Source organism: Rousettus aegyptiacus, unplaced genomic scaffold (assembly GCF_014176215.1).
Source record: "Rousettus aegyptiacus isolate mRouAeg1 unplaced genomic scaffold, mRouAeg1.p scaffold_m13_p_1, whole genome shotgun sequence".
Classification (NCBI taxonomy): Eukaryota; Metazoa; Chordata; class Mammalia; order Chiroptera; family Pteropodidae; genus Rousettus; species Rousettus aegyptiacus.
The window spans coordinates 165,536,875-165,554,163 of NW_023416284.1; the positions used below are offsets into that span (position 1 = coordinate 165,536,875).

General features: G+C 42.4%; 1 protein-coding gene and 1 non-coding gene across 3 annotated transcripts in view; both read left to right on the top strand.

Annotated features, from left to right (window-relative positions):
• Positions 1–17,289, top strand: part of ARFGEF3 (ARFGEF family member 3) — a 145,322-nt gene that overhangs the window by 99,319 nt on the left and 28,714 nt on the right. For both annotated transcript variants that reach the window (XM_016132679.2, XM_016132680.2), the window contains 8 exons: positions 1,763–1,870; positions 2,195–2,410; positions 2,571–2,681; positions 4,404–4,554; positions 6,371–6,691; positions 8,358–8,491; positions 10,611–10,756; positions 12,249–12,428. In XM_016132679.2, coding sequence (XP_015988165.2) covers positions 1,763–1,870; positions 2,195–2,410; positions 2,571–2,681; positions 4,404–4,554; positions 6,371–6,691; positions 8,358–8,491; positions 10,611–10,756; positions 12,249–12,428 — 1,367 coding nt within the window. The remainder of the gene's footprint in view (positions 1–1,762; positions 1,871–2,194; positions 2,411–2,570; positions 2,682–4,403; positions 4,555–6,370; positions 6,692–8,357; positions 8,492–10,610; positions 10,757–12,248; positions 12,429–17,289) is intronic.
• Positions 16,815–16,917, top strand: LOC118606443. The gene has a single exon (XR_004952396.1). It is a non-coding gene; the product is annotated as a U6 spliceosomal RNA (small nuclear RNA).

Sequence of the window (17,289 nt, forward strand, 5' to 3'; positions counted from 1 at the left end):
GTTATATAACTTTAGATTAACAATAGGAAAACAGGCTTTTCATAGGAATCTGACAGAATTAGGCTCTATGATTCTTCGTGGTGAATTCCAGGTATGAAGTGACAAGAAGTGAATTTGAGCAATAATTAACCTAGAACTTAGGAACTTTCATCTGATCTTCTCTTTATGTGCAAGGACAATCTATAGCAGCATTCTGATCAACACTGTACGAACTGGGGCCATCCCTGATTTCGTGTCAAAGTGTTCTATGGAACGGTGGTATCTTAGTGCCTGGATAAACTTCATTACTAGAATTCACCAATCCTTTATCTAGCACATTGGCAACATTATAATTTTGATAAATGGCAACTTCTGGTGAATACCATTAGACCGTAAGTCAAATTAATGTCAGTGAAACTGGTCCATTCGTACTTTAATAGCCATACAGATTTCTCCCTGCTTTCGCCCACCCCAATTTTATTGAAATATAATTGATGAATGACATTGTATTAGTCCAAGGGGTACAACATAATAATTTGACATATGTATATATTGAAAAATGATTACCACAATAAATTTAGTTAATATCAATTGCCTCACATAGTTACAAATTTTTTTTTTCTTGCGATGAGAACTTTTAAGATCAACCCTGTTAGCAACTCTCTGGACTTCTTGGAGTTACTATAAGAATCAAAAATATAATGAAATAACTTCCAAAAACCATGCCAAGTAATCTCATCCTATCAGGGTGAAATTCTAAAGTCTAAAATCAAGGAATAAACGTATGCCACTCCTTTCTCATTCTCTCTCAGTGTTGCATTCAGCTTTGTTAGTTGCATTCAGGTACATATGCTTCAACTCTATGGTCACTTCTCCAGTTGTTACTTCTTTTATACTGAGGATTTGGGGGCCCAGAAAATGGAGTATGCGACTCAAGGCCACAAGGCTACTTAGTTCAGAACCAAGGCTAAAGCCTAGTATTCACCCCAAGCTAGTCTCTTCTTGCCAGCATGTTAGGAATGGTTCAATGAGCTAATTTTGTAGATGAGAGTTTAACAAAAATTTAAATGAGGTGAATCAGGATCCTGTCTTGATCTGGAGTTTGGTGTCGTGGAAAGAGGCCTGGATGAGAGTCAAAAGACATGACCACTGAGTCTCATTTCTTCCTTTAGCAGCCTCACGGCCTTGGACAATTTACTTGCTTTGAGTATTTGTTTCCTCCTCTGTAAAATAAGGAAAATAATACCTACTCTGCCTATCTAAGATGTTGGGAAGAGCTAATAAAAATAATGTTACCTGAAAACACTTTGAAAATCGTACAGTATTATTATTAAGGTATTGTACTTTGGAGTTAGGTTATATGACTAGCTGACCAAAGAGGCATAGTGTCTTCTTAATTTTTATGAGGAAGCTTTGAAAGGCAAATCCACGTTGAGGTATCCTGTACATATAAAATTTGAGAATAATGCCACTGATTTGAATAAAAGGAGTATTGAAAGATCTTAAGTTTCTAAAACAATAGATCTTCTAACAACAGAGATAGGAGAGTTTATTTTTTCAAATAAAAAAAATATACTACAGCCTAACAGTAGAATGCTCTGAAAGAAAACTGGACTGAATGAATAAAACAGAAGTTTTAATATTATGATAAAGGTTGCTATATACTTGTTACATAATTGATCCAGTGGATATTTGTTGGGGAAAAAAGTGAATATTATGGAGGTCGTTTGTTTTTGACTGAACTATTCCATTCGAGGAAAACCTTGTTCTTTGTCCGTGACAGATATCGATGGCTTAGAGAGCAGTGCCATTGGGGGCCAGCTGATGGCCTCAGCTTCTACAGAGTCTCCTTTCACCCAGGGCAGGAGAATAGATGACTCCACAGTGGCAGGTAAGGGTCTTGAGTTTCTGAATGTACATGCACCACATGTGATACTAACAATTGAATCATTATTGGCAGTTTCGGTGCTGACATAAATGAATCAAAGTTTTGCTTTGCAGAACGAGGGCCCGATGGCAGTTACGTAGCATCATCCAGGTGACGGTGTAACAGTCATTATTTATAAGCACAGAGTGAAATCCATTAAATTATATTTCCTGTCATAGAACTGCATACAACTCAGTATTGCTAATTCGATAGCCAAAGGAGCCCGTGCCATTCAGGACCAGGTTGTTTGCGTCTCCATAAAGTGACCCATGCCCCTTCACGTCCTAGGTGTGGCCTTCGCCCGCTACATTCTGGTCGGCTGCTGGAAGAACTTGATCGATACTTTATCGACCCCCCTGACTGGCCGAATGGCGGGGAGCTCCAAAGGGCTGGCCTTCATTCTGGGGGCTGAAGGCATCAAAGAGCAGAACCAAAAGGAGCGCGATGCCATCTGCATGAGCCTCGACGGGCTGCGCAAAGCGGCGCGGCTGAGCTGTGCTCTAGGTACTGGCGGGAGTGGAATTTCTGACCCGCGGCCTGAGGGGTGTCCCCAGAAAACTCTGGGAATGGCGCTGGTGGGAAACAAGTATTTTAGAAGGGGTTCTTCCTGCTAAATGGTTGGAGAATAGACTCAGTTAAGGGGTAACTGTTTGTTTCCTCTAAGGAGTTGCCGCTAACTGTGCCTCGGCCCTTGCCCAAATGGCAGCTGCCTCCTGTGTCCAGGAAGAGAAAGAGGACAAGGAGGTCCAAGAGCCCAGTGACGCCATAGCGCAAGGTAACAGCTGAAGGGCCAGAATCTACCTGGCATCTTACGTGTGGTGTGCACACACCTGCGCACGTCTGCACAAGCAAGAGCAGACGCTCATCTCCATTCCATGTGCGATCCACAGCGTGTGTTTACCACTGATCATGAGATCTTAGTGAATCATAAGCTTGGATCTGTTTTATGCAGCTCGCCCTACATAGTGCTTACAGTAGGTCCCTCTGGAGACGAGACATGACATACCTGCCCCTCGCAACTAGGAAGGTGTACTTGGCTGCTAAATAGGAGTCCCATTGGACACCAGAGGCCCACCTGGCTGAGCTGTTCGTTGTCATCTTGTGACCACTGGCTTTGGCGTGTCACTGAGTGCACATATGACGACCCCTTAGGTTACAGTGGGGAAGGCAGAATGGCCAGTTTTCTGAAGAGAGAAATCAAACAGATGGAGGAAGTCCCGGAGAAGAAGCTCACGAAGACCGTGCTCTTGTCAGAGAAAAAGTTGACTTTTGTGAACTCAGAAAATAATTGATTTTTAACTTGTTAAAATTAGTCAGTCAATGAAGTAGATGATTAAGTATAAGGAGAGAGAGCAGCCTTCCTAATAGCAACTAAAGATAAATGGCAGATAGCAAACAGAAAGAAAAATGGGAAGCTTAGTCCAATTTATACTAATACCATGTATAAAGTAGCTAGTCACAGAAACCATGGGCACATTTTTAAAAAGCTAAGAAAAACAGGTTAAGCTACTGTTCCTCAAATTTGAGTCATATATAGAGACCCATTTGTAAGTAGAGCAGCTCTCACAGATCCCAGTGTTAACTGAAAGAAGGTTGTCACAATTTTATGTAATATGTACAACCATAAATTATATAAAAATGTTTACATTTAAAGTTCTTTTAAAACTATAAAACCAAAACTAATACCGAAGTTATATACAAATAAAAAAGAAAATCATGTCACATCCATGAGACCAACGGTAATTTGCTACAAGTTAGTTTGCCCTTTACAGCAGGAATATGGCTCAGCTCGCTCTGAAGTGAGCGTGCCGTATTTCTGGGTTCTGGACCATCACTCAGTCATCCCACCAGACCTGTCTTCCGAAGACCTGATACCTTTATGTATTTGGCATTTGGCCCAATTGACATCTTAAGTCACCTTCAGCACCCTTTCTCGTTAGTCATCTATAATAAAAAAATTACTTGAAGATCACAAATATAAATTTAAACTCAGGGAGCAAAATAATGTGGTAATTTTCAGTTCTACAGCAGTCGTGATGGTGTTCAGAGTGTAATGCATATGTTGTTTTAGATGATCATTATCATGAATGCAAAACATTAGATGAATCTCAGCAAGAACTTGCAGAACATCAGTTCTCCCATGTTATCAATCTGAGTGCACAGGGGCCGGGGAAGGATCTGGGGCACAGATGGCTTTAGCTGAGGTCAGCACCTGAAGCCCGTAGCACCACTCTGCCTGACCCAGCACCTGGGGGTGGGCCTGGGGGAACTGCACCCACCCCCTCAGAGCCACAGAGCTGGAAGAACCAGGTGTCTGTGGACTGGGGAGTTTGCATGATGAACCACAAGGACCAGCCACTGAGGAACTAGCTGCCAGTGATGTCTGCTGTTTCCCTTTGCCCTCGCATGAGAACACATTCTTTCTTCTCCATCTTTTCTCTCCCTTTCTGTGTCCCTCACTCGGACTGTTATTTTAATGACTGTCTTTCTGGCACAGTGAAGCTAAAAGTGGAGCAGAAACTGGAGCAGATCGGGAAGCTGCAGGGGGTGTGGCTGCACACAGCCCACATCTTGTGCATGGACGCCATCCTCAGCGTAGGCCTGGAGATGGGAAGCCACAACCCGGACTGCTGGCCGCACGTGTTCAGGTGCATGACGGGATCCCCACCCCCACACGGCACCCACTCTACCTCGAGAGCTCAGAGGTGATGGAGGGGTAGATGCCAGGGTCTGTCAATACTTAAACAGATGATGATAATTCGCAGAGCTTGGATGAGCCCCAAATGGGAGATTAAAAAGAGAAGAGGGACTAGGGACCCAACTAATGTATATTTTAGAGAACAGAGGGACAGCATTTGATTTAGGGACTTATGAACAGATTATCGACATTGCCTATGAGAGCCAGATGTCTTATACAAAAGGGGAAAAAAAACACAATTTCTTAAATAGTGGATGACAGAAACCACGTAAGTTAGGTGGATACAATGCAGATTTAAAAGCTGGTCGTGTGCCAGCCGTATAACGTTGCTCTATGTTTATTAATGTCCTCTTCATTTAAAGAGAATTCGGGATAGCTTACATGGACACATAAAGTACACGATGTCTACTTTTTAATTTATCTAGGCAAAGGAAAAAAGAGGATAGTCCTCGTGCCAAAAACAGACCAAAATTTGGCTCTATGCTTTTATTGAATCAATGTGAAAAGAACCTCCCCCCCACCCCGCCCCACAATCAGTTACACAGTTTACAGGATCTGTAAAGTAAAAACAAAGAGCTCGCTAGTCTGACAAAGACTGAAAAGCACGCCTTGCCAGGCCTCGGCACTCAGGAAGACCTGGAACAGTGGAAGGAAAGGAGCGCTGCCTGCCCCGTGCGGGCGCAGGGTGAGCACTGGGCTGTCTCCTCCCCTCTCGCCCACCTCAGCTGCAGCCGCGCAGCAGTGAGGCGGTCAGGAGCAGGGACAGCCCAAAGCAGGTCTCAGGCGCCTAGATCTGCGGGGCACTGGCCAGGTCTGGGTTCAGTTTACTATTCCAAAAGCACACATATAGCAATTAGTGTTTGTCAGCTTTCAAAGAGAGAAGCATGGACATCATTCAAGGGTTGAAAACCTATCTTGAGAGGTGAGAAGGAGCCAGGATGAATGACCCTGGAGCACAGCGGAAGCTCATGTCCTCCTCGTTACTCTCACAAGCAAAAAGGGAAAAAGAGAGGCTTAAATTTCACCCAAGCAGTTTATATGAAATCAAAAAATTATCTGATTGTAGAATATCAGAGTAGATTATCCTGGATGGCCTTTACCAGTAAATGGACTTATCCTGGGATGAGGGGCCTCTAATGAACCCCCTGAGTCCCAGGTTCTGTTGAGAACAAGCAGTGTGGGAGTTGGCACTTGTACCAGGGTTGTGACTTTTCTCTGTGTTTACCATGGTTAGGGGACCAGCCCACTCACCACCCCGGCATTAGTTATGTGGTGCTATCAGGACCAGGCGGGACATGGCTGGACAGAACCCCTGAGAGAAGGCCCATTGTGGCCAGAGGGCCTGTCAGCCCTCATTCTGGGACCCCCGAGTATGGAAATATTTCCCAAGGCCTAATCAGAGCACTAGAGAGAGGAGAAGAGGACCTCTTGGGAAAACTCACTCAAACAGCCAAAGTCCAGAAAAGTTAGTAAGCTGGACAGGACGTAACTGGATGAAAGACCTTTGTCACCTGCCCTTCTACCAGGGGTAGGAGAATTTGAGGAATCCTCACCCACTTACGTGCTGTCTGTTTCAACTCAAAAACAAAATATAGTGAGAGAGAAGATACGGGAGGAAGAGAGAGAGGTGGCCATCTTCAGAGGAAAGAAACGTTTGGGAGGACTGTAAACTGGATGGATTTCCTTTCTATCTTCCTGTGGGATTTACAGAGCTGGTCCAGTTGAGCTGCAGCTTTTAACGGCTGCCTGTCTGTGACTTTCTCTAGGGTATGCGAGTACGTGGGTACATTGGAGCACACCCACTTCAGTGATGGCACCTCTCAGCCCGCCTTGACCATCAGCCAGCCACAGAAGGCCTCCGGAGGCTCTGGACCTTTTGGGGACCCGGAGTGTGAGGGCTCACCTCATGAGCAGAGCCTGGAGCAGGAGAGCTCCCTGAGCACGGCCCCAGTGATCCAGCCCCTCTCCATCCAGGAGCTCGTCAAGGAAGGCAGCCGAGGCCGGGCCTCTGACTTCCGTGGGGGCAGCCTCATGACAGGGAGCAGTGCCGCCAAGGCCGTGCTCACGCTCTCCACCCAGGCTGACAGGTGTGTGTCCACCCATCCTCACCACGCCTCAGAAGGGCTGCTCACCAAGGAGCACCCGTCACCTGTTGGCAAAACCATACCCATGTCTGCTATTCTTAAATCATTTCCGGGACAACTTGATTTGTTAGCCAGTCATTTAAACCTTCTTAATTTATTTTTCAAAGATACTTCTGCCTCCTGCCACGTGCACACTTAGCATGAACTGTCGTCTCACGATTAGACTGGAGGCTCTGGAGGCGGCTGCCCTTGCACCGGGACACTAGGCAGCTTCACTTCCCTGGGTCCTGATGTCAGGTCATGAAGTAGCTGTCTTGCAGGATGGCAGTGAAGTTAAAATAATTAGTACACTGGAAGCACTTAGGCCAGAGCTCGGCAAATGGCGAAAATCTGTTTTTATGATAATATTTTAAAATCCCACACCCAGGAGGGTGATATATTATTAAGTGATGCCCAACAACCACATTAAGGTATGAGAAGAAACAGTCAACGATAACGCCAACTATTTGCTGACCCTTCTTGATGCTGACAGTGCTTTCGGTCACCAGTCACATGTCGTGCCACCTCACTTGGTGGCTGTGCCCCAGAACTACCCACCACAAGCACAACGAAGTTTATATGGAGAGGACGGAGAGCAAGGGGGTGGCGAAGTGGGAAGTGTACCCGCTGGCGGGCGCTCAGGAGACCCGAGTTCATTCCTGGCTTTGACACCGACCAATTGCCAGGTCATGTCTATATAAATAGTTGCACCGAGACTCACTTTCTTCGTCTAGTAACTCAATATTATATGTACGTGCACTACTGTACAAGAATCCCTTTCTCCTATTTACCCAGCAAAGTGGCTGGGAAAGTGTTTTGGAACCTGGATGCAGGTGTCAGGTAGGAAATAATCTTCACCTCTATTTGCTCACTAGGAAAGAGGCAGAAGAAATGGTTCATGGGATCCAGAAACCAAATGGAGTTAAAATCGGAATTACAAAACAGCAAGAAAAATGTGTTAGAATAATTTGTGAATGATTAATTCACAGATTCCCGTGTTAAAATGTGTGTGTCTCGAATTACCCCTTCAAAAGGGATCTATCATTTCACTTTCTATGAGAAACACTCTCTTGCCCAGCATGTGTTGCCCCATGGGGCTGCACACCCTTCTGGTGTCTGCACAGGTTTGGAGGGCAGGCATTGATGACCCACGAGCAGTGGGAGGGTCATTTCTCATGTGGCCACCTAATCCAATATTTGATCCCAACGTCCCAAATTCCAGTGAGTCCCTGAGCCTCCTCTAAGCCCTGCTACTTCTGTTTACCTTCTCCCTAACTCCTAGTAGAAATGGAATTCTAAGAATTCCATTCTCAGTTATTCGGTCTCTGGGAGGGGGGCTCTGCCATTTTCACCTTCTTACCAAACATTTTACAAGTTTCTATGTGGCTGAGCTAGGCCCTGGGATACAAAGATTTTCTTTGTTTAAATATGGTCTGTGCCTTTCAGATGAAACTCTGGAGGTGAGAACATATTTGTACACAGTAAGGATAGGTATAATGATACCATACATTTCTTTACAGTGTTTACACAACATTTTCATTAATCACATCTAACAAAATTACCATAACCATTCTGCCATAAAGATTTTGCTGAATTGTTTCCAAGTAACAAATCTTTTTGTTTCAACCAGACTCTTTGAAGATGCTACGGATAAGTTGAACCTAATGGCTTTGGGAGGTTTTCTTTATCAGCTGAAGAAAGCGTCGCAGGCCCAGCTTTTCCATTCTGTCACAGACACAGTTGATTACTCTCTAGCAATGCCAGGTAATTCCTTCCCTGAAGAAGCTGTGCCATGAGCTTAGCAGGAAACAGCCCAGATCTCTGATACCAATCGCCTGCCCGAGGACTCGAATCCACATTCCCTTTGCACACAGTCACCCTGGCCAAATCCAAGAGCAGATTTGTTATCTAGTTTTAAAGCATGATGCGTACGAGGAGCGATATTATTCTTTGTAAATGGAAATACTGCTGCCGCCACTGTTGCAGGGGTGACCAGGAGCTGGGCAGGGGTCACCCCAGGAGCTGGGCTAGGTGGTTCTAAGTTTTGTGCTTGTGATATAGAGATTGTGTGGCTACTCAGGGTGCAGATAACTTCTTCTCATGAGGGTGAGAACCCTTTTCCATATCACAAACAAACCACACTATGTACCTCAGTCCAGTCAACTTGCAGAAGCGGCTACTGATTCCAAAGGGACTGGTGAGAGAGAAAAATGGAAGGGTTAACAGAAGCCTCATGCCACTCCTAGAAAAAGTGCTCTCAGGACATACCCCTTTAATGATGGGGTACGTATCACTGTTTCATGGGTGAGGCCAGATGAAGGCCCTCTTGAAGGCCAGCCTGTGGAAGAGGGAATAGAGTTGTAATGAAGCATCGTCCAGCAGTCCTAAATGGGTGGCAGGCTGCTCACAAATGCAACTGTCTGTCAACAGTCAAGGTTGTTGTACTGAAACAGTGAGTACTTTGTCCCAGTGAGTTCAGGCAGATGCACAGAGCCATGAGCTTGGGACACACCATGGCGGCAGGTTGGACTGCACCACCCTTGATGGAATCTGAAGGTCTAAGTGTAATGTATTTGGCCTTTTGATCCTTACTGCAGAGACTAACTTTAGAACCACTGTTCTTTCCTCACTAGTTTTTAATAGACTTTAAAACCTTAGCTACATAAAGCCGACCTAGCAGACCCATCAGAATTCCAGAGCATCTCGGAGCCCAAGGGCAATGTTCAAAGTCCTTTCCATTGGAGAAATCAGCAGACTCTGAGTTTACATAAAGCAGAGAGCAGGGTCAGGAAGAAGCAGCAGACCCAGGAGGAGGAAGCATTGGCTTTGAAATCAAACCAAACATGAGTCAAAATGCTGCCTTCACCACTTACTAGCTATATTCTTAGGCAAGTCAGTCTACCTTTCCAGCATTCAATTTTCTAATCTCTAAAATAGCAGTAACTATATTTACTTCTTAAGGTTTGCTTTAAAAACTAAAAAGATTAAAGTGCACAGAAGCAACCACAATGTCTAATGCCAAGTAAACATTTAATAAATATCAATGTTTATTATTACTGACACTTTGAAGTTTGAGATGGCAAATAAGCATCTTGGTTGCTAAGAGCCTCATAATATCAGCATCTGCAGGACAGAGGAAGCAATAGGACATGAGCAAGAAGGTAGTTGGGAAGACTAAGGTGACAGTGGCAAAGAAGTAGTAAGGGATCAGAGAAGGCAAGGACTGTACCGAAGCAAAAATGCAGGTTAGACAGCGTGTTATTGGATAGCAAAGGGGCCTGACCTTGGCAGGGGCTTCAGAGGTGCCACTAAGGACTGGCCAAGTAGATGATGGCTGCGAAGGACAGTGTAACAACAGTCGTGATATAGGGAAGAGTGTGGGGCACGTGGTATATGCCTGTGTTAAGCACTTTGAATTTTATCACATCTCATCCTTAAAGTAAGTTTAAGAAACGTGCCTTGTTAGCCCTACTTTTATGATGAGAATTTATGGATTAAAGAGGTAAATGTCCGGCCCAACATAACCCAACTGCTAAATGGTGGGGCCAGCACTGGAGCCCAGGCTGCCTGACTCCTCAGCGCTCCCACTTAACCACTACAATGCTTGTCCCCCCGTTGACAAGCATTGTTCACACTTGCCATGGCAGGCACTGGGGATGTGGTGGTGAACAGGAGAGGTGGGCTCAGGCCGTTCAAGTCTGGGGCACCATGCAAGTCTGTCTTGAATCCAGGCTCCTCTCTCCTCCTGGTTAGCAGACACCAAATGCTCCTCCTGCTGGTCCAAATTACAGTCCTTTCATTTTCATCCTCTCTCTCTGCTTGGACAGGTCAAACTGTTTCAGAATTTGGGCTTGATGGCTTTTATGGTCTTACCTTCTTGCAGGAGAAATTAAATCCACCCAAGACCGAAAAAGTGCCCTCCACCTGTACCGCCTCGGGGACGCCATGCTGAGGATTGTGCGGAGCAAATCCCGGCCCCTGCTCCACGTGATGCGCTGCTGGAGCCTGGTGGCCCCGCACCTGGTGGAGGTGAGCGCCTGGAAAGCGGAACACTCAGGAAACGCCTGCAGCAGAGCCAGCACGGGGTTCTCCAGGCCGCATGCAGACGGAGCACTGTGGCCACAGCACAACGAGAAGGCTCCCATCACCTGGTCACAAGCATCATTGTTCTGGTCATACCTCGTGGCATCTGAAGAATCACCCCCAAAGGGCAGCACCACCCTGGTCTCACTCTGACTCTCTTACAATTTAGCTAGGTGCCCCACACAGCCAATTTTTTATTCTCTGTGATCTGGTATCAACCTGAGTCTGGAGCTTCATTATTATACATGACTATAACAGCGTATCTCCTTTCTGATAGCTAAATATACTCTGGGCAGTACCCTCTAGGGAGGAGAATCATATGTCCTGGTTTTCCCAACAAAATTAAGGCTAGGATCTCTTTTGCGCTCCCAAGGAAATTAGTTCGTATGATAGATTGGATGGTAACTCTCTACCTCAGTATGTCAGGACATGATGACTGACTACTTCTAAGTTCGTGAGAACATTTTGTCCTGTTTCACAGTGATGACTGTTCTTAATAGCCTGTTAGTACTTATCTGACAGCGATATGTCATAAAGTATTTTGGGGGAACTTAATTCACTAATCTGAGCACGTTCTAGTAAGAAGAGGGGGTAGAAAATAGTAATTTAATTACGGAGAAATAGTATATCAGTTATTTATTACACTATAATAAACCATCCCAAAAACCTAGTGACTTAAGACAGTCACCATTTATTTAACTTATGATTCCCTGGGTCATAAATTTGAGCCAGGCTTAGCTGATCTCAACTGCCCTTTCGCGTCACCTGTGGTCAGCTGGTGCAGACTGGGGCCAGCTGGTTCATGATGGGCCTGACTGAGAAGGCTGGACAAGTGGACTCTCATCTTCCGGCAGACTAGCTCTGGCTCATTCACTTGGCATTCTTAGCATTCCAAAGGAAAGCAAGAAGACAAACCCCAAATCTTAGCAACTTTTCAATTTTCTGCTTGTCTGTTTGCTGTTATCAAGGTGAGAGAAAACTACTAAAAGGGCATGGGTACAAGGAGCTGTGAACCAGTTAGAGCTTTACTGGTACAATTGGTCCACCTCATTGAAGAACAAATGATTCATCTGATCTTTATGTGTTTGGGGTGCAGCCAAGGATGAGAGCATGGGCAGTTCTGCTGTCTTTATAGTCAGCACGTTCTATACCACCTGAGAAAACTGTCATGTTACAGAAAAAAGAGAGAGAGAGAAATTACTCGAAACTAGTTTTTTAGAAACATTAAAGTGAAATTGGAGTTTTCTGGTCTGTTGGTTAAACTATTAAAAATGCAGTTTCGGTGCTGTTCATCTATACATACCCCTTGAAATTATTTACTTTAACAATTGCCGCTTCCACCTTGCTACGATGAGGTAGGTGGGTTAGAGAAACCTTAAGAAACCAGATTCTTACTTACCTGAAGTCCTGATGGTGTTCTCTCTCATGAATTCTGCAGGCTGCCTGCCATAAGGAAAGACATGTGTCTCAGAAGGCCGTTTCTTTCATCCATGATATACTGACAGAGGTTCTCACTGACTGGAATGAGCCACCTCATTTTCACTTTAATGAAGCACTCTTCCGACCCTTTGAGCGTATTATGCAGCTGGAGTTGTGTGATGAGGACGTCCAAGACCAGGTCAGTGTGTCATAGTAATCAACGCCATCCTCGTCAGCTAGCTCTTATTGAATGTCCTGGCAAACATTGTTCTAGGACCTTTGCATATTTCATCTTTTAGTAATACTTATGTGGAATCTGTGACAAAGAAAGATTAAGCCATTTTAGCTAAGGATGCAGAATCAGTGATTGGTGGAACTGGGATTTGAACCTAGGCAATCCGGCTATACTGGCCTGTACTCTTCTACGCAGCCTGTATACTCTTAACCATTACCATGCATGCCCCCTGCTGGGAGACAGGTGTTAGGAAACTACCGGAGACTTCACAACTAGCATGATGGTGGTTTAGGAACACAGGTCCTCTTTCTGAAATCCCCTAAAAATGTTAAAAATTTTTAAATTCCTTTTAAGTACATTGACATCCTGGCAAGAATGTAGGGAATAGTAAGATGCCCCAAACTAAGTAACGATGGGAAGCCAGAGAAGTAAGCAGAGGTCTAAGACTTCTTCTTCTTCCTTTTTTTTTTTTTTTTTTTTTTTTGCCATGAGGGAATTCGTCATCGGGTGAAGTTGACTTCTCCTATCACATTCTTGAGGCCACAAGAACAGGAGACAAATCTCAATGCAAACCTTATAAAATTGGTGTACTTTCAGGCCAAGGTTGAATTAGAAATGAACCCGAGTACCAGCATTCGTGAGTGTACTATTAGCCTGTTTCTAACATTGGTTCTCAGTGGAGAGGAAAAATAACTCTCCAGTATTAAAATGACCAGCTAGCCCTTCTACGGGGTCAGTATCTGAAATTACACCCCTTGGTGGGCTGAGGAACGTCACATGGGCACTGTACAGAAACAACGAAATTTGCCCTGGAGGAACTCATTTCAACTTGGTCCACCAAAAAAAAAAAAAAAAAAATCTCACAAATAAAGTTCTAAGGTATGTGAGTTCACAGTATTTAAAAAAAAAAAAAAAGTCATAATACACACAAAGAAACAGGGCAGTATCAGGGGAACTGTTGAAATAACAAGATGGCACAGCCAGACCTAGATAAAATTGAAATATCGATATCCTGTATACAAAACATCAAATAATCTTTTAATAAAACAAAAGAAAGGAATGAAAATATGAGTTAATACCTAAAGGCTGGGTTGGGGATTCTAATAATAGCGAACTGAATATTTCAGATCATTCTCCCATAGAGGAACAACTAGAACAAGTCGGATTAAAAAAAAAATTTTAATCACTGGAAGGCATTGAAATATTACAAAAAAAAAATGAATAACTTTGAGGCTATGATCTAGGAGAAAAAAATAATCAGATGCTGTGCCTGGTGTTTGGGGCTGCTTTTTCTAAAATGGAATCAACTAATTTCAGAAGAGGAATCTGAAAGACTAAGAAGCTATGAAAAATTAGAGTCTGGGGCCTGCCAGTCTGGTAACTTCCTAATATCTTAGGTCAGAATCATAAAAGGAATAGGACATCTAAGAGGAGGGGTAAACCTTAAATAGACTAGTCCTAACAGAGAATAATCCCCAACTTGAAATAATCCCAATCCTTAATTTGAGATTACAGAAGATGACATCCCGAGCTTCAAATTAGTTCCTGTTTGCAGATACAATGTCTGCATTCAATCAAAAATAATCAGGTTCATTAGGAAATAATATGCCATTGAAAAGAAATACAGTAAACCTAGATATACACACCCTCCAGAGATCTAGATGTCAGTTATCAGAGACAGTCTTTATAATAACGATGCTTAAATGCATTCAGAAAGGTTTAGGACAGGAGGGGCTTTGGCTATGGTAGCAGGAAGAAGTTAGTGAATCCTCACAAGAGTCAAGTATAAAACAGGCCTAAATTGTCAAAAACAGCTATTTCGGGGCTCTGGAAATTGGCCAAGGGCAGACAACAAATTGAGGAGCATTTATGATTAAAAATAGTTCTTGCTAGAACTTTGGTTAAAAACAGTGGGAATCTGTGTCCTTGCTAAAGACTGCACCCATCACCCTTACTCCTAAGCTTTTGACAAGAAGAATAGTTTGATTAGTGTACGGCTGGTTGGTGAAACCATCAGCTTTTCTGCTGTAAGGGACAGGCCTGGTTTGGAGAAGAACAAAAAAGATTGGTTAACTAAAAGTGGCAAATTCATTATTAGGAAACGAATGAGAGAATCCTGCAACTTTGTTAATCTGAGGTTGCAGTGAGCAGTGAACCAGTAAGAAATGGAATGTGAGACCCTGGAAAGCAGAGATTCATAGATAAGTTCCTCACGCATCTCTGGCTGATTGGAACATGGACGTATGCAAGATAGACCACTCAGAGCCCATTGGAAAGTACAAGACAAGGGAGACTTCAGAATTGGCTGAACTTTGAATATTCTCCCCAGGCTACACTCACAGACTGGTTGGCAGAGGTTGGAAGCCTTAGAGGCTCAAAATGTTTGAGCACAAACTCTGCCCCCGTTATCAACTGATCACTAACTTGTGCAGACATGAGGGCAAACACTGTGAAGTTGGACTAAAAAATAAAAAACTGAGCAAAGACATTGTCGCTTCACGCTATCAGAAGAGACAAATTTCACAGCGTACATCCAAGCAACTTAGTTAAAAAAAAAAAAAAAAGTTCAGAAAAATCAATTGGAATCCAGCATTGCTACAAATGTCCAAATGTTTGGAAACCAAACAACAGAATCCTAAATCATTCTTGGAGAAATTACAAGGTCAAAGAAGAAATCACTAAGAAAATTAGAAAATATCTTGAATGAATGAGTATGGAAATACAACATATCTGAGTTTATAGAATCCAGCAAAATTTATGAAATGCAGAGAGAACTATAACTATAGATGCTCACTTTAGAACGGAAGACCCGAAATCAATCTAAGCTTTCACCTCAAGACACTGTTAGAGCTAATCCAGAGAAGGTAAGAAGGAGAATAAGAACCAGATCAGAAACCAATGAAATCGGGAAAAGAAAAACAACAGGGAAGTATCAGTGCAAAATTCACCAATTTTTAATAAAAACTTTCAAGAAATGAATATAGGGAATTTCCTCAATTGAACAAAGGGCATCTTTCAGATTCTTACATCTAATATCACACTTAATGGTGAAGGGATGGTTTTTCCCTCTGATTATGAATCACACAAGGATTTCCATCTTCAATATTTCTATTTACTATTGTAACTTATTCATTGTATAAAATAAAGGCATCCAGATATGAAAAGAAACATAAAACTGTCTTAGTTTATAGACAACATGGTCTTGTACATAGACAATCTTAAGTGATTTTTAAAAATCACTAGAATTAATAGTGAATATAACAAGGTCACTGGATATAAGATTAACATGCTAGAAAAAAGACAAAGGGATTAAGAAGTACAAATGGATAGTTATAAAACAGACACAAAGATATAAAGAAAATAGTTAACAATGTTGTAATAAAAATGTAAGGGGGATGAGGGGTACTAAATTTAGTGGGGTGATCACTTTGTGAGTTATATAGATCTTTAATCACTATCCTATACAATTGAAGCTAATATATTATTGTATGCCAACTATAAACAAAAAAACTCATTGAATTTTACAATATAAATACAAGCAACTGTATATTATAGTTCAATAAAGCCAGAAAAAATTAACATGCTAAAATAAATGGAATTCTTATACCTGAGAAATAAATTATTAAAAATTGAAATTAAGAGAGCAATTCCATTCACAAGAACATCAAAAATAATATAATATTTAGGAATAAATTTAGCAAAAGAAGTTCAACCTGTACGCTGAAAAACCATAAAACATTGCTAGAAAAATTAAAGCTTTAAATAAATTACAATATGTGCTATGTTGACAGATTGAAAAACTCAGTATTTTTAAATGGCAGATTTCCCCAAATTGATGTATAGATTTAGTGCAATTCCCATCAAAATCCAAGCAGACTTTTAGAAGAAATTGGCAAGATGAGTCTCTAATTTATATACAAATACAAAGGATTGAGAAAAGAGAAAACAAATTTGAAAAAAAAAAACAAATTTGGAGAATTTACACTACCCGATTTCAAAGCTTCAGTAATCAATACAGTGTGGTATGATCAATGGATCTAAGTAGAGAAAACAGAAATAAATCCTCACATTTATGTCCAATTAATTTTTGACAGCGGTGCCACTGCAGTTCGATAAAGGGAGAGGATATTATTGTCAGCAAATAGTGCTTGAACATATGCAATAAAAGTAATCTACAGTTTTACCTCTCAATCTACACAAGAAAATAACGAGTCATAGACTCAATAGAAGAGTGAAAACGATAAATGTTTCTAGAAGAAAGTATAGGAGACAATCTTTGAGACCTTGGGTTAGGCAAAGATTTCTTAGAAATGACACCAGCATGATTCATTAAAAAGAGGAGCGGACGGTGCTTGCTTCCGCAGCACATACTAAAATTGGAACAATACAGAGACGATTACCGGGTCCCCTGTGCAAGGACGCTGTGCGAATTCACGAAGCAGTCCACATGTCGTGCTCTTCCCAGGCATCCTGCCACCCTTTGCTGATAACACACACACACACACACAATATCAAAATTTGGTAAATTGGGCATCTTCAGGTAAAAAGCGCAGGCCGTGGAAAAATATTTGCAAATTACAGATCTCAGAAGGATTTGAATCTAGAATACATAATGAACTAAAAATAATAAAAAGACAGTAATGAGAAGATAAAAACCCAATCTGAAAAAACAGCAAATAATTACAAATGGCTGAGCAGGTGAAAAGTTGCTCAGCAACATTAGTCATTCATTAGTAAAATGCAAATTAATGCAACAAGGCTGCTTTTTTAGAAGACTTTTGTGCGAGTTTGGGTTCCGTTTTTTTCTCTTTTCCTAAAATTAACC